General features: G+C 42.3%; 1 protein-coding gene across 6 annotated transcripts in view; it reads left to right on the top strand.

Moving 5' to 3' along the window:
* The window catches only part of UNC13B (unc-13 homolog B), a 212,451-nt gene that overhangs the window by 27,950 nt on the left and 166,634 nt on the right, over positions 1-17,867 (top strand). For 5 of the 6 annotated variants that reach the window (XM_030512441.2, XM_030512438.2, XM_030512440.2 and 2 more), the window contains 5 exons: positions 310-409; positions 3,893-4,010; positions 4,977-5,100; positions 13,766-13,836; positions 17,120-17,177. In XM_030512441.2, the coding sequence (XP_030368301.1) occupies positions 310-409; positions 3,893-4,010; positions 4,977-5,100; positions 13,766-13,836; positions 17,120-17,177 (471 nt within the window). Of the gene's footprint in view, positions 1-309; positions 410-3,655; positions 3,728-3,892; positions 4,011-4,976; positions 5,101-13,765; positions 13,837-17,119; positions 17,178-17,867 lie in introns of those variants that run through there. The other variant, XM_030512442.1, reaches the window with a different exon arrangement.

Here is a 17,867-nt window from a genome sequence, read left to right as displayed (position 1 = left end):
TCAGTAACAACATCTTTACACACAAAGTGTTTGTGTTCTTCAGGATTTTACTCTTTCTTTGTCCCTGACTTGCTGCAAGTGCTTAATTGACTGTTTTTATTTGTTTGTGCGTGAATTTCTAAGAAACTGTGGTTGAAAATTGGATGGTAGCTAAAAATCATTTGGGTCCCTAACTCAGTGTCTTTGAATATGGGCTTTTAGTTCTGGGTTTCCTGAGGTGCAGTGTGTAAACTGAAAACCTTGCAATGTTGCTCTTATGTGAGGAAAGGCTGTACTGCAGGAGATGACTTTTTGTTTCCCATTCCCCAGATAAATTCAATACGTATGTGACCCTGAAAGTGCAAAATGTGAAAAGCACGACAGTCGCTGTGCGAGGTGACCAACCCTGCTGGGAACAGGACTTCATGTTGTAAGTACGGTGTTCCGCAGTGATGAGAGGTGCTTGTGGTTGCGTCTTTCCACAGCACTGATGATTATATGGAACTGCTATTGCATTGTATAAATTGGAGTACTTAACTAAGTAAAAAATGCACAGCATGGTGACAGCCTAAATGCTTTTCTGTTGTACACACTGACCTGTGTACCTGATTTGCTTTGGTTGTCATAGATCCGCATGTAGCCAGGATTTCCCAGTGTTGGTTTTAGAATGGTGGTTGGTTTTTTTTGCTGGTGGATGAATGACTCGTGTATTGCATCTGCTTCTGTTTCTATAGCTTTGCAAGACAAGGTGAACTAAATTTACTAAATCTTGAGCTGCAAGTGCTTTTCTCTGAACTTGGCATGGACACTGCTGTTGCAGGGGAATGATAATGTGGTATTCATCTTGTGGAGTCTAACATGAGGTGTTTACGTGATATCTGTAGCAAGAGGTCTGCATGGGATTTTGTGAGTGTATTTCCATATCCAGCAGCAGTTGGTGGAAGCTTTTGCGTATGGTTGAGGAGTTCACCTGCGTCAGTGCAGTATTGCCATCATAGCTGTGCTCCCATCTCCCGTATTTGGTGGCACTCTGCTTTTCGAGCAACACATGAGGAGTGTGCTTCTGCACAGAGAGTCTGGAACCTGTCCTTTGTCTGGTGAAATACGTGTGTTGCTGAATGCCACCATCTTCTCAGCTCAGCAGTTCCTGGTCAGACAGAGGCTGTGGCTATCACTTACATGAACCATGCAGGGCTGGGGTAAGGCTGGGATTTGTACCTGTCTGCCAAATCATATGCCCATACCCAAACTACTGACTCATTCTTTCTGTGATCTGTGCTCATCCCTGTGGACAGGAGCAAAAACATGGCCAGCCACAGAAGAGGCTGCTCACCAGTGATTTAAGAATGGTGCTTTGTGTTGGATGATGGCTCTCACAGTTGCTCCTCCTCCTTCCCCTCAACCATGTCCTGGAACTGCTGTCTGATATCAGCTGAGAGCTTAGTTAGCATGCTGTAAGGTCACTGTGCTGCTCCGTAATTAGTTGCTAGGGGATATGAAAGCAGAATATTAGCTGAACTACCTCGCCATTATCATTTCTGCTTTAGCCAGGCAACAGCACAGTTCTGCTGTTTCTTTATAGTGAATATGTTGCATGTGGCAGGGAACATGTTTTTCATGATCCTGTGTATGTTAAGCTGTCCCAGGCAAAATTACACTGATATTCCAATACTACTATTCACTGCTTTGATCTTCTTCTTTGTAGAGTTGGAAGAAGCTTTTGAACACAGTAGTTTTTCCCTGAGGGAAGGATGTTTTTACTGTCTCTGTGTTTATTTTTTTTATGAGGCATAGTAGAAGAATAGGCTACAACCAAGAAAATGCTTTCTGTCTGTGTGTGTTGTTTTTTCTTCCAAACTCCTTGTGAGACATAACACTTCAGAATTTGGGGCTTTTCTGTTGTTTCAGATTTGCTTATTTACCAGACCAGTAAAGCACTTTAATGTATTCTTTGGGGACATTTTCTAATTTTGAAGCAGCTTTACAAAGACTGCACATTGGCAGCAGACACCTCTTGAAAGCGCAAACTGATGTTTAGAAGATGGTTAAATCGGTGTTGAAATTCTTAGAAATATCTTTCATTCAAATTCTCTGTGCATGTGGAAAGGGAGGGACACCTAATTCCTCAGTTCTTTTGTTCTTTGAAGCTATTCTATGTCTAGCCAGAAGGTGGAGAAAGGGAGACACGAAAACAGCCAAAGCCACTGTACTGAAAATCTTTAGTTTTCATTTTTATTTGGTGGTCTGTCCTGTGGAGTTCTGTATGGAAGCCTGTCGGGTGACTTAAGTGCAATGTCTTGCTCTGTCAATGTATTTTGAAGTAAAGATCATGGTTTTACTGTGTGCCTGAAAATAGAGTATTTCTTCCTTCTCTTTCCTTTCTGGCCTCACAATATTCCAGCCAGCACAAAATCAGTCGTTTCTGTTGTTACTGCAAGTTAGTGCCATCAGTTAGTGCCATCATCTTTCAAGAGGCAAGCGGTGGGAGGACAGAGCAGTGATGGTGCAGGTGCCTAGTTGTTAGTTTGGCCTTGCTGAGTAGCCATATCCAAACAGAGGGAGCTGGAGACTCAATTTCAACATGCTAGCAGTAAACTTATAGTAAGGCTGTGTAATAGCTTTTGAACTATGTAGACTATGAGTCACACAAGTACTGGACACTCCTGACCTCAATTCCAGTGTCTTAAGCAAGAACAGAATCACTCAGGTTTAAAATAGACACTAATGTGCTTTGCTGTAGCTGTAGGGTTTGTCTTGAACCTTGTAAATACAATATTCTCTTTTAAAGTTGTAGGAAGTCTCTGGGGCAAAGCTCAAATAGATGCTGGGATTTCCAGCAGTGATTTTTTTGGCCATGATTGCAGTCTGTAGAAATTAGCAACTCATATGCTTTTAAATTCCCATGGTAAACTTAATGTGGGTACATCTGGACAGACAGACCGCAGCTCTGTGTCCAGGATACCTATTCTTGGCAATTAGTGGGTGCACTAAAGAGAAATCCGGAGCTCAAGAAGTAGGAACAATAGTCTTTCTTCATGATAAGTGTAAGACAGTTATGTGTCAACAGACAGCTCAGGATTCTTCTCTAGTTTGTTGTTTTCACTAGCATTCGGGCTGTGTGTGTGTTATGTTGTTCTTAAGCAGGCATGGAACAGGGAGGCACAATGCTATGAAGCATTGAGAAGAACCGATTTTGAGGTGCATCCTTTCCTTACTGAGAGGGAAGATGTTAATGAAAACCCTCAGATAAGTATTTCCAAGAACTTGACGCTCAGTGGTCGCGTGGCTGTGTTGCCTCTTGCTGCCAGAGATCCGCATGGCTCAAAGCCTTGTGGTGTCCTGCAGAGGAAGAAGAAGCTGGTGCTGGAGGAGAAGCAATGCAACACAGCCTGGAGCAATAGGCAGTGCTGCTGCTGAAGCTATGCTGGCTTTGGGACTGTTACTTTTGGCATGTGGCAGCTCCACTCACAGGTAGAGATTGGCATGTTTGGACCTGCCAGAGCATGGTTGTGTGGCTGTGCTGCCAAGGGAAGGGAGACACCCACTGGGTTAGAAATGGGGTGCCTGATGACAAAGAACAGCTTGCCTCTAAGTTTTGGCGTAAGATACACTTCCTCTTCCTGTGTGCATAGCTGCAGAGACAAGTTCCCAGCCGGCAGTTCATGCACAGTTCAGGGGTTTAGTTTGCAATCTTTGTGTAGTTAGTGTTGAACTGTGAGAAATCAGTCATTAGAAACTAGTGCTCCATGTGAGTATGAGCCACCTCAACCACATGCTTCCAGAAGCTCTCTGTAGCTTGGCAAAGCTTTGTGGAAAGAGTTCACTGGTATAATCATGGTGCTAATGCAGAGCCTACAAGAGAGTTTGTATTCCGCTTTTTTTCTCACCTGTGCTGCCTTTTCTTTTGTTGCAGTGAGATCAGTCGGCTGGACCTGGGCCTAATCGTTGAAGTATGGAACAAAGGACTGATCTGGGACACCCTGGTTGGGACTGTGTGGATTGCTCTGAAGGCCATTCATCAATCTGATGAGGTTAAGCTGACACAAAGCTTTATTTTGACAGCTGCAGTGTTGATAGTAAATGGGTTACAAATCTGGCCGACACTTTGCTCCTCAGCAAAGCTTCCATTTGGAAGTCAGGAAGGCTGGGTGAGGGGAGAGGACTATTGACATCACGTTGTTCTTGTTTTTGAAGGAAGCTGCCAATAGTGACACCAAAACTGGGCTTAAGTAGCGGTCTTTAGTCTCACTTCACGCACATGGGCTCAAAAACCAGGGCTTAATCTACTTAAGGAATGCACATAATTCACAAGTGTCTGAAGTCTTAAGGACTGGCTGTTCAGTTTGATGCTCAAATTTGTATGAGTTACTGCTAAAGAGAGAGGGTGTCCTGATAATACAAGACAGCCTTTGAGGCAGGCCCAGAGCATTTCTACAACATCATCTTAAAGCTTCTGGTTGTGGTGTCAGAGGGTCTGATATGAATTGAAAAAAGTAAGAGATGGGATGTGCCAATGTTTGGAACTACCCTAACTTGCAGGTAGGCAGAACATGTTTGGTTTTTTACTTCAAATTTCAGGACATCTATTTGAAAGATTATTGATTTTCAGCAGGGAGAGAGAGCTCATGTGTTCCATAGAAAGAAAAGAGTGGGGATGCCCAGCAGTGTGGCCATAAGGTCTGGTTGTTGCTCAGTTCCTCTGGCTGTCCAGGTATTCCTTGATGCCTGCCTTCGAGGCCTTACCTTTGCAGTGCCACTGAGAAGGCAGTAGTTCTGCTAGGAGATGTTTGCTGCTTGTTTTGATAAAGGCCTTGGAGATACAGAAGACAAGCTGCCAGTGTGTGCTAAATTGATGTCATTTGATGTTAAAATCGGTTACTATGCCTTGAGAATGCTGTAAGGCTCTTCCTGAAGTCTTTTATCTTAGCAAATGTGTGGGAGTTGATGCATAGGGACCTGCCAGACTTGAAAATTCACCTGTGGCTTGTGATTCACAGGAAGGTCCTGGGGAGTGGTCTACGCTGGAGGCAGAAGTTGTAATGAAGCATGATGAAATCTGTGGAACCAAAAACCCGACTCCTCATAAAATTTTGCTGGACACAAGATTTGAATTACCTTTTGGTGAGTACATTTCAGTAACTTACCCAGGGTGCTGGCAGTGGAGAGAAGGTGTTTGAGAGCAACTTGAGTTCTATAATCCATTCGTCCCCATTCTCACTTCGGTTAATCAATTCAGCACAATCAAATTGCTGGTGTTCATTTCTTGACGGGCTTCTTTCTAACAAGATCGGAGAATAAACAGGGAAGGTGTAAAGGTCTCCGAGTACTGGAATATTTGGACTAGCAGCGGTTTAAGAAACTATTAATACTATTTCAGAATTATGCTGTCACACATTTTGTTCCTGAGAAAGGAACATTAACTTCTTTGTATCTAGACAAATTTGGCTCTAGAAGAGGTCAGGTGCGTTGTTAGAGCCGGTCTGTGGTGGGTGCACTTAAACCCTATTAGAAGCATGCAGTTCAGTTAGTGAAACATTAATGCTTAGTGCTCTTGAATATTATCGTTAGCAGAGTATATAAATAACTTGGTATTACAAGAAGTGCCTGTCTGGCAATTACCTGTAGTTGAAAAGTACAGAATGTGGAAAAGCAGCTAACTGGAGCAAACCCATCTCAAGTAAAGTTGTGTGTGATTTTATTTATTCATTTTTTTTTTAGACTTTATTTTACTTTTTAAAAAAACCGAACAAACCCCATCAAACAAATGTACAAACCCCAAAAGCGAGTCCTTAGCCAGAATGCATCCAAGGCTTACATGGCTTCTCTTTCCAGCTCTTAGGTGTCTCTTGGATCCAAGAACAGAGATGATGTGTTTGGGGCTCATGTTATTTTTTTCCTGCGTTGGGCACTGGTGTCTTTCAAAGCTCTTAGCCACTGCAAGGCTCATCTGCCCCCCTCTGCCTGTTGCTTGTTCTTTGCTGCCAAGCCCCTGGCAGTATGCACAGTTTCTATCATGCTGTAAGCACGGGTGCAGCATTTGTGCACCCACTGGCATTTGGCCAGCAACTGTCAGGATTGGCCATCTGTTGTGGGAAAAAGTTAGGTCATCTATTAGTCTTATACCCCCATTCTGGATGCAAGGGAGGATGCAGGCTTTGACCCTGTAGCACTGCAATCAATATAAATCGTATCTTGTGCTCTGAGCGCACTAATTGGAGTGCACAGTCCGCTGGATGGTGTAATTCAGGGTGAGTGTGGCGTTTTATAGATATAATAGGCACTGCTCTTTAACTACAGTCCAGTGCGTAAAGGGGAAAAGGTATCTGACATCTTGGCTGTCTTGACAACTAAGCTGTCTAACGTTGGTCTGGAGCCATCCCCCTTCCTCATGAAAACGTCCTGGTGATTCACTGCTGCTGTCACCCTGTCAGTGGGATGTTTATTACTGAAATTGCTTGTAATGTAAGAGGAGGAACAACTTGATTTCCTTGTGAGCTGAAACATTGGTTCTTTGGGCAAGCGTTCAGGCTTCTGAGAGGGGGAGAACACAGCACGCATAGCTAAAAGGCAAAGCTTGTAGCTGCTACCTTGTCGTCTAAGTTAATTCTGACATACTTGCTTGTAAACTCTATTTGCTTAAAAGGAAATGAAGTTCTCATCTCTCTCTGTGTATTCAGAGAGTATCCAAAAGAAAATTTGCTTTCTTCTGCAATTCATGTTTTGGAGTGCATTATGTTTCTGAGTGGGGTTGTTTTTTGGTTTTTTTTCAAGTGTAGGAAAACAGACTCCCTGTAAATCATTATGTGTTAGAGCATCTGGATTTAAAAAAATAAAAAAATATTTCAGGTAATAGTGTGTTTTCTCCCTACTACTGTACTCAAAACACAGGAATATTATTTTTGTTTATTTTGGTGGTTTTTAACTGCTGCTGTAAACAGTATGATATTCTATTGAGCATAAAATGCTGAGAAGTAGGATTTAATGCAGAAAACTGAAAACATTAAGTAAATAACCAGCTTTTTGTGGCTATTCTATTTTTAACACAATTGATCATTTAAAACACATCTGTTACTTTATTCATTTGCTTACTATGCCAAATACCGAAAGAACAGGAACTCCACTCTGCTGTACTGAAGGTTTTTTATTTTAGAGTGTGAAAATTTGTCTGTCCCGTGTTCCATAAGGTCCAGGAAAAAATGGGTGCATCAGTTATCTCTCTCAAGGCTTCCTCTGCTCTTCACTTGAAGGCTGCTGTAGTTTTTCTTGGATCTTCTCCATTTTCAGTCTGTCCTGCTATGGCAAGGTCAGAAGCAGGTTGAAAAGTGGTAGGCACTAAGAGTACAGGATATTCCTCTAGAAGATAGCATCTACCCATATTCACTTCTTCAGCAGTGCTTCCCTTCACACCATGACTGAACGTCTCCTGCCATCACCTCTAGGGTAGAAAAGAACCCTGCAAGGTGGATTAGGCTGTGTCTCCCTGCCCTTGCAGTACTGTGACACTTGGAAGGATGCACGGAGGTAGCTCAGCTCACAGCACTGCCTCTACATCTCTCCCGATGGATTTGCTGGTCAGTTTCCCTGAAGTGTAGCAGCATGGACTCTAAGTGCCCCACATGTTAAGACTGTGTGGTCATACGAGCTGGGAACTGCTGGTTTAAACCTACATGAAGAACTAAATGGATCACTGATCTGCTATGGAGGTTCTGAAGTCAGCAGCTCTGTTGCTGTAGAGGTTATGTTTTAATAACAGCATGTTTGGAGTGACGCTTGGGAACATTGTGTATCACATTTTGTTTCCCAGGTGAAGATCTCCTGGCTATTGTAGATACATGGGAACCAGAGCAATATGTGTGCACATGTAGAGCTCGTGATGCTTTTCAAGTCTGGTAAAATACAGCTGTCTGGGATAGCAGCTTTAAAAAAAGTAGTAGTGTTCTGTTTGGCTGTTTTTCTGTGCTTTTCCTATCACTTCTGGCTGCTCAGTTTCGTTTAGATTAGTTGAGACACACAGATGCAGTACCTCAGTCTGTGTGTTTAAAATACCTCACTGTACTTAGATGGAGCTGGAAAAGTTTTTAAGGGATTGTGAAAGATTATAAATGAATTTGAAAACCAGAATAACTAAAGTCCTTGGTGTAAAACGTGATCAATATGCAAAGAGGTTTAGAAACAGGTTTGTTGTTTGTACTATATTTATCCCGGATTAGTTTGCTGCTTCTGCTTCCGCCTGGTATGTTCAGGATTCTTCCTCCCTGGTACTTTGGAGACTGGCAAGAGCTAATGCTGAAATAAGTGCAGAATGTGCTGATGCTGCTAGTGGTAGTACATGATGAAAGCAACGCAGATGTATTTTTTTCCCCCCATATAAAGTTGTTTTTAGGTGTTTATCTGGCTTGGAGTTGGGAAGGAATCATTTCCTAACAGAGTCTGGTGAGAGCTGTAGCCTTTGTTCCTGGTGATATAAAATAATCTTTTCTGAGGTTATCCAGGAGTTAAACCTTGTTAATGTCCAGATTTCTACCAGGACAAAGAACATCTGTGGTGGCCTTGATGTATCCTGCATGTGTCCCATTGCATGTTCCAGGTGCAGCCCTTGCATTTAATTCAATAGTGTTGTTAGTGTGACATTAGTTTGTGGCGTACAAGAGAGAGGTATCTGTGGATCTTCTGGAGTGAGCATCTGTGTTAGATGGACTATGCTGCTGGGGACCAGACTGTCATCTAATGTTCTCTGCCAGCCCTGTGTTCTTAAATGTTTAATCTTGCAGAAACAGAATAACTGAAAATCCTCTTCTATAAAAGTGCAGCAAAGCGTGAGCATTTGAAATGTGAAGTGTTAGTGAGAGTTGATATTAACCCATAGGGTGCAAAGCATTTTTATGCTTGGTAGTCTTTTAAAAATGACAATAAACTGTGTTCTTGATAGGAGGAAGTGGTTGTTAGTGAAGACAGGCTGGAGCAGCTTTCTCCACTGATCGTAGTCTGTTTCTTCTCAGGAACAAGACAGATGTACCAAAGAAAGGAGACAACTGTTCTTCTTGGTATTAGACAATTTGCTAGTAGGAAAAAGACAGTTTTGCTATAATTTTCCCTATGTAGTGAACATGTGCTGGCACAGACTCTCCAAGATGCTGCTTTTCAACTGTAAAATTGTGCTGTTTGAAAGCAATTTTACTCTGTTCCCCTTTTTCTAGAAGTGCAGTGGCTGTGTGCAAGTCCCTCACGGGATAGAGAACTGAAATATGCTTTTGGCTTCCAAACTACAGCAGTTTGGGTCTGTGCCAGGCTGTTTTTATAGATCATTGGATTGAAAATGCTTTTAGTGTTCTCTCCACTCCTAGGCTGGGAGCATGCTGATCTGCATCTAGCCATCAGGTGGAGTAAATGTGCTTTGTTGTTTTATTATCCTGGGAGCTGTACAGAAAGGGAAATGCTCAGCACTACGAAGTTATTTCAGTGAGAACCTGTGAAGATTCCTGTACCTCTGAAAGGGAAGAAATTGGGTCTGGGAAGAGAGGAAGCCAGGTGAAGGCTTGTAAGAAAGTGGGGAGAGAGGGGGCCTTACTGTTACTTTCAGCACTTGTTTTCATTCATGCCAACGTGGAGTATGCCCCAGCCCAGGGCTTGCTGCCTGAGAAAAACTCAGGTGGCACAAGGTGATGTGGAAGGAGTAGAGCAAGGACCACCAAGCCTGAGGTGAAGAACAGATTTAGGACTGAAACTCCTGTTATTGCTAAGCTAGAGATCTCTAAGTGGAAATACTGTCATGTTTAGATACCTGAGGGGTCTAACTGTGAGCAAAGTGATCTGCACAGATGCCGCAAATTGTCCTCTAATTCCATCCTCAGTCTGATAAGTCTCTGTACTGCTGTGTCCCCTTTCTGTGGTGGTGCAGTGTATCCAGGTGTCAGGGCCATGGGTGCACTGATAGGTCTTAATTGCTCTGAGCAGCCTTACCTGGGACCACACAAACCATCTGGTCATGGGCCCAGGAGTCCTGCTTCAGCTCAGCTCTGAGCCTTCAGTCCTGAGTGCTGCTATGAGAGTTACTGATCCCCCACCTCAGCCACTGCCATGTCTGTGCCTGCTTATGGAACCCGCAGGGCGAGGCCAAGATGTGGACTGGCTTCCTGGCTTGACCTCAGACCTGCCTGTGGATGTGGGCTCCTGGTTGAGCCTGGCCATAATCTCTGGGCTCTCATTGCTCACGTGCTGTAGAATGGGGCCTTGGCTGGCAAGTCCCCTGCCTGGCCAGCCACGGAGTGTCTTTTGCCTCTCCTCTTTAGGGATCATCCAGGCCTTACTGCCCCTTGACACCAGGAGCCCATAGAAGACACTGGGTTCAGCTTCCAGCTGAAGGCGGCAGTAGGAGCAAGTACAATAAAGCTTGCAACATTTCCATGGTGGTATCAAATTAAGCTAGTGAACCTATCTGCTCATCTTCTCTCTGTTCTCTGTTCACCGACGTATGGCCTTGCTCCTCTGTTCACTAAGCATGATGTCAGCAGAGTCCTGAGCTGGCATCAAATGTCCTCTGTTTGGAGTAGTTCAGCTTTTTATCTTGTAAGCAAAAGTTAATGTAGCAGAGTAACTTGCGCTTGTGATCAAAGCTGAGCAGTGACGTAGGAGCTGGCCAGTGGACGTGGCCTTACAAGCAGTCAGTCTGTGATCTCTGCCTTAGGGATTTTCATTCTCTGCATTCCAAAGAACCGGCTTCAACAAAACAGCTGACTGAGGTGACACGCGGATGGTGAAACTGAAAAATAGTTATAAACTGCTTCCTCAAAAAATAGAGAATTCTGTTACATTGGGTATTTCTTCTGAGCAGCTAACTTGACTCAAGTTCCTAGGCCAGTTGCTGTTTAAGGTTTTAAACTTCATGTTTAAGGTTTGCTGTGCATTAACTGTACTGCCATTAGTATTGATAAGAAGAGTTTCTCTTAGATCAAGAAGATGTCCTTAAGGCAGCCAGTATCTAGACAGTAGCAGATTTTTATTTTTATAGCTTTTTATCTCTGACTTGCATAAGAAGCTATTTCAATGGAATAGCAACAATCCTGCACTAAAAATCCCGTAACTCCATCTATGAAATGGGCACCTTAGATGAATACAAGATAGGAACAACAGCTCTTGAGACACATGGTGCTCCTTGATGCCTGGGCATGCTAAACTATGGCCTGTGTGGAAAGCATTGAAGCCTACCCTGAGACAACTGCAGTTTCTGTAGTGTTGATGGTAATCCATTGCTTCATCCCACCAAGATCTCTTTGATTTCAGGCTCCAAAGTTGAGTTGTTTTGACTCTGACCTTTATTTCTCAGTTAATGATTTTTTTTTTTCATCTTTTAGAGAATGATGGCATTCAGAGATAAATTTCATATGCTTTGCTTTAATGTTTGGGTTGCTTCAGGTGCTTGTTGGAATTTGTTCTCCTAAATCTCCTCAAGCTGTATGCTGATAGTTCTTGAGTTAATGGATGTCTTCTTTCTAGTTCAGTTCTGTCCAGATTTCCTTTGAATGCTGTCCCTAACTTGTGCAGAGTTCATCTAATAAATCTGTGCAGCTGTAATCCATAGCCCTAGTGATCAAAAGCATGTATATTTTTCTACAACTCCTGTAATTGTGGAAGACTCTTATCTTTCTCTTACCTTGTTTCTTAATAGCGTGTAAAAACAAAGCAATGTACTGTGCATTAGAGCAACTAGCTCTGCATGTTATGGCTAAAATAAATTACTTTAGTCTTCCTTCAAGCAAGGAGAAATAGGTTGTCTTTTTTCCTACTTAATGCAGGTTTTCTAGAGCCAGGTGCTAATTTTCCAGCTCCCTAAAACTTTCTCAGGTGGGGCCTGTTTTATCCCCCTTGTCTGGGTGAGACTTGCTGCATAAAAGTACAGTGGTGTTTCTGTTACAAAGGTTTAGCCATTAATTTATAGTCCAAGGAGATCGCTGCTTTTGAAATGTCAAATTCCACTAAATCTGGCATATTCTTTGTTCTTGTTGAAAGCAGTTTGTGTTCTAGCATGCCGGCTGCTACTATCTCCAGATGTTTTGGGGTCATTGGCTTCATAAGATGGTGGTTTGTGTGGCTGAGAGAGGACATGTGTAGGACAGGTGTTCCATTTAAGTGTAAGAAAGCATCATAGGTGCCAATGGAATGCTTACCTGCCAGTAAGTCTTGTTCTTACTTCTCTCAGGAGCAAGAGTGGATGTAACTTTTAGAACCACGTTTTCATCAAGAGACCATTCCAGCCTACTTCTCCCACTCTTGCCAATGCACAGCTTAGCATGTGGTTATAGCTGCGTTCATGGGGTATGGTTCATTGCAGGAAAACAAACTTCTTAAATGTAAACTTCTTGGCTCTTAATGAGGCACCTAAGAGTGTGAAGAGTTACAAGAGCTGTGAAAACTTGCTGAACTGGTATTATACTCATCCTAATTTGTCAGCTTGCAGGGTTGGTGGTGTCTAGCTGGAGCAGTCCCTCCACTTCCTTCCTCTTTGAGCTCTGAAGTTCCTGCATTGGTGCAGTTTTGGGCCATAAGAAGCCAAATTTCAGAAGTCATTACTGTCAGGAGGATGTTGAGTGGCTAAAAAGACAAAAATCAAACCAAACCAAAAATCCCCAACAAACAGAAAAAATCCCAAACTTTTTTCCATCTCTCCAGTGATTTATACTCTCCCATCCCTAAAGAATTTACTTATTTGTCCTGGATTGAGAGCCTGGCTGATGCGTTTTTTCAAGGCCAGGTTGGACAGAGCCTTGAGCCACATGGTTTAGGGCAAGGTGTCCCTGCCCATGGCAGGGGGGTTGGAACTAGATGATCTTAAGGTCCTTTCCAACCCTTACGATTCTATGATTCTATGATTCTATGATTTTCTTTTAGCAGGCTATTTCCCTTGGTGCTGTGCACCTCTTGCACTATTCCTTAAGCAGTTTTTACCTAACGTGCCTAGTGTTAAGCTTTCCACAGCAATTCATCTGCACTTCCAAGGGTGCACTTTGAGAGATGAAATTTTTTTTTTGGCAGAAGTTTGTGTTTCCTTCAAACCACTTAGGACACTCTATTACTTCAAGGTGTGAAACAGAGAATAGTTACCAAAATAAAGGTGATAATGCTTGCTACTTGCTGTCAGTCATCAACTTGGTAAATCTTCTAGAAGGTAAAAGGGTTGTTGTGATTCATTTCACAATGAAGTTGCAATGTGGTGTAAAAATGGGAATGTGCTTTTGTGTGAATATGACTGCCTGTAGCACTGATCATTACCTCAAAAGATTTGGCTTATTGCCTGCAAAGGAATACAAGAGACCACTTCTTTTTAGGTACTTAATTTGTGTTACAGCAGGTATGTGTGTATGATGTGCTGTTCAGAAGGAGCCGTATTCTATTGAGGTTGTAAAAAGCTCCAGAAGAGGCTCTTGATCTTGCTATGTGTTATCAAGCAGATAGCAAGCGTATTAATGTAAGTGTGAAATGGCTCTTAATAAACTAATATATGAATTGAATATGAACCAATCTGCCTTACTCCTTCCTACCTTTATGCAGTGTGCATTAATCACCTTCAATCAAGAAAGCAGTGTAAGTCCTTGAACTGTTACTGTCTACAATGGTGGGGGGTTTTTTTCATCTGAGTGCTAACACAAGACAGTCCTATTACTTCAGAACTGTGTGTGGGTTTCTTTTTTTGTGGTGTGATCTTGGAATACCCTCTCTGTTTTAATGCTACTAGTGGTAAATGTAGATATGCCTGGTTAATAATATGGTGTGACTTACTTTTTTGGTATAGATATCCCTGAAGAAGAGGCCAGATACTGGACCAGAAAATTAGAACAAATAAATTCACTGGGAGATGATGAGGTAAGTATCTAAACTGAAAGATGAATGTAGCCCTGAATGCCTTATAACTTGCTTTTATTCTTTGTGTTGGATCCCTGTGATTAATGTAACTACTAGTTGTTCATTATTTACAAGTCTTCCATGAACTTTTTATAATTCTGTTTTCTCAAGTGTACTGTTAGGAGACGGGCACTTTTTTGCTTGCTGGAAGTGCTTGAGTGTTGAAAACTGTTTTGTTGATGCATGTACACTCAAAGGAAAGATAATACCATGTTTTGATTTCAGAATAGGGCGAAGCTGTTTTTGACAAGCTGTGGTAGGTTCTCATCACTCGTGAAATCAAGTCAAAAAGGACATTTTTGCAGTTGGCTGTTTCTAGGAAGAAGACAAAGCAAGTTACTGAATCCTTCTTGGAACAAAGGAGTCTTGGAGCTGTTAGCCTGTGTCCTAACCCAGTTATTAATGGCTCAGTTTATATGTAACTTGTGGTATAATACCTGCTAGCTATGGCTTTGCTTTTCTTTCTTTCCTAGTGTGTACTTGGCTAAACAGCCGTAAACTAAAAGTTGATTTTTTATTCTTTTTTTAATAAGTCGGTCTGTTACGTGATTAAAAAATTTCTTTACAGTTCCTGCTGTTTTCAAAATAGTATTTGACATACCACCCCCTGCCACAGGCAGGGACACCTTCCACTAGAGCAGGTTGCTCCAGGCCCCTGTGTCCAACCTGCCCTTGAACACTGCCAGGGATGGGGCAGCCACAGCTTCTCTGGGCACCCTGTGCCAGCGCCTCAGCACCCTCACAGGGAAGAGCTTCTTCCTGACGTCTAGTCTGTATCTCCCCTCTGTGAGCTTAAAGCCATTCCACCTTGTCCTGTCACTACATGCCTTTGTAAAAAGGCTCGCTCAATCAACATTTCTTGTAGGCACCCTTTAGGTACTGGAAGGCTGCTGTAAGGTCTCCCTGGAGCCTTCTCTTCTCAAAGCTGACAGTGACTTATGAGGTTTTTGTTCTGGGATCCTTCATCTGTTTGTTTCTGCTCTGTATGTGAGTCATTCAGTTTACTGTGCAGATGAAGAAAATAGGGTGGGTTTTCTTTTTGCATGAGGACACACCAATATTTGGGTGGATAAAAACTTACCTGCTTGAGGGCAACCTCTTCTGCCTTCTTAGAAGTTTGAATACCTCTTAGTGTTGATGCAAAGCTCCATATATGATGTGTCCTGTTGGTGATGCTGTTGTGGTGCCTCCCTGCTCCTGCGGACTGTAGCCGCAGCCTGTGCCAGGTACTTCAGCGAAGCACAGGTGCCCTCTAGTGCATCCCTCAACTGGTGCTGCTGAAAGACATCCTGAGCTTTGCAAGACGCCCCTTTCCGTGGAATGCCATCCATCTGCATGCTAAGTGCGTGCTTTTATCCAATACTAGTAACAAAATTTGTCCCTGTATTGGTGACCTAATGATCTCACATTCATTATGGACATTCCCTCTCACCAGTGAGAAATGAAAGAATGTCAGAGCACCTGTGCAGGGCCTGACCTAAGGTTCATCTTGTCCCATGTCTGACAGTGACCCAGAGTGGGGATGTCATCTTCATTGCATATTCTCCTGATTTGCAACGATTTATAGCTCAGGAACTTCCAGAACAAGAGAGAGTATCTTTATCAACACTCAGTGGATTTTTCTTCTGTGGATGTCAGTTGCCTTTTGAATGCATGCAGGTCAGTTGTGTTGTAGCAAAGGAATTCAGCGCCTTAATTGCGCACTGCCTGAAGAAATACCTTATTTGCTCTGAGCAAACAAACCCTATGTTGTGAAACCAGCTGCAGGCAGGTTTATTTGAAGAAATTGAATGATTGATCCTCATTCGTCTACTCTGTGCCACTCTGCTTTAGAGACCTTGCCTTCTTGCATGACTTTCGGGCTGCAGAGTCCTAGTCTGCATGATGGTATTTAGTACAGGACAACTTTGTGCCCTTATTTTCTTTTAAAGTTCAGCTATCTTGGTTTGAGTCAATGGACAAACAGAAGCAGGTTCATTTGGAGTTGATGTGGTATTATAAAAATGCTTTCCAATCTCTATTCCTACAAACACTTTAATATTAATTCTTTTTGGGACTGCTGGTGGCCCTTGGGCTGATGCCTAAAAAAGAATGAACTAGTGCCGCATTTGGATCTCTGAGTATAATAATTTGGAACCCATTGCTGTGCTGTTGAAATTGCTCATCAACAGACTTCTCACCACTTTGTCAAACAGTCAGTGCTGTGAGATCCAGGAGTTCTTGTTTTCACAGTCCTGATTAACTCAGTGAGTTGGCAGTTTGCTGATGATAAGACTAACCACCTTTCAGGTTCACTTGTGCATTTTAAATAGCACAGATTGGAAGATAGCCATGACTGAAGTCTGCAGGTTGTCACCTTCCATGTAATGAACCGGTCATTAATCTTTACCAAGTCCAGGCAGAGGCTGTCTGGTGGCTCTGTTTGCACAGATTGCGGCACTTTTGCCACTTCCTTTGTCATTAGACCTTTTTTTTAGTAGCAAAGACTGTTCTCATTATTTCGGTCAGTTGTCCCAAATTTCTTACATCTCTGTGTAATACAAGACAGAGGAGAAAAACTAAACAAACCCACTGGCATTCCTCTAGGGAACACTTTGATGCTGTAACAAACAGCTTTGTAAAAAGTCAAAGCTGGCTAATTGAAATATCTCTGCGTTCTCTAATTAGTATTAAACGAGATGAAAAACTCTTCACTTTGGATGTACAGTGGATCACAGGAGAGTTTGTAAGTGTTGGCTGGGCAAACACTGTGTTACTGCCCTGCTGGGCATGCTAATTACCTAACCACTTCAATCTCCTACTGCAGCCTTCCTGTGAGGCAACATGAGTTTTGAACTGTTGAAGCTGTGCTCGAGTGTCTAAATGTAAACAGGCTTACGAAGTGCTGAGCTCCCCATCGCAGTGACGTTGTGGTGTGGAGAGCTGGATCTTTTAGCTGTCTAATTTGAGATCTCACTAATTGAAAATAGGGCCTGTGCTTCTAGTAGGACAGATCTTACTTTAACAAGATGTGCACATTTGACAGCTGTTTATGGTATGAAAAAAAAAGACACTTCTGGGAGTATGTTTCAATATGGATATGAAGGAGAATATTTAATGCTTTACTACCAGGGATATTTTCTCTGATGTGTGGCATGCTGTACTCTGAAAGCTGTTTCTTAAATTTACCATTTATGAGTTATCATTTGTTTTCTTACCACTCCGTGTTCCCTCCCTCCCCCCCCCCCCCTTTTTTCTCCTTTAGTATTCCTTTCAAGAAGAAGTCCAGAAGAAACCATTACCCAGTGCTGCCTCCCAGTGTTGTAAGTTAGACTTCATTTCTTCTCAATATTTTTTTTGTCTTTCAGTGTACTTTATTTCCTTCTCTGGTTAGTTATCAAACGATGGTGCATCTGAACAATATTTTCTTGTTGAAAACGCTTAAATCTAAGTGAAGCCAATAACTTCTGTCAGTCATGAAAAGCCATGCCCCTCAAAATGTTGGTCAAAAGCTTCTGATACTAGAAAGTGAAATCTGGCCTTGAGTCAGCAATCTGTTTGCATCCTCATGTGCAATAGAAAGACAAAATGTGTTCAAAGTTACCTAGATTGTCAGAACCTTGAAATCAGAACTGATGCAAGTAAGAAAACGCTGAGTTTTTTCATCTAACTTTAGTCAGGCTGTGTTCTCTTTATACATCATGTGTTGAATATTATTTTTATGATTTTTAAATTAAAATTTAAGAGGGGGAAAATAAAGAGATAGCAACATACTGCCTGTAGCCCTTTAAAATGCACCAGAGGTTTGTGTACTTGATGCCTAATTTCTTTGATACTACTTTTCAATGCTGTGATGAAGGATGAAAAATATTTTTACTATTTTCTGCTTATCTCATCTTGCATTTTTTTTTTTTTTATGCTTCTGAAAACATGGATGGAAAAATAACCTAGGATATACTGTATCTGATGGTCTGCAAAATTAGATTCCTGAGACACTGCTTTTAACATACAAT

This window comes from Strigops habroptila, chromosome Z (assembly GCF_004027225.2).
Source record: "Strigops habroptila isolate Jane chromosome Z, bStrHab1.2.pri, whole genome shotgun sequence".
NCBI classification, from domain to species: domain Eukaryota; kingdom Metazoa; phylum Chordata; class Aves; order Psittaciformes; family Psittacidae; genus Strigops; species Strigops habroptila.
The sequence above is the reverse complement of the archived record's forward strand: the minus strand, read 5'-3'. Positions and strand labels throughout refer to the sequence as shown.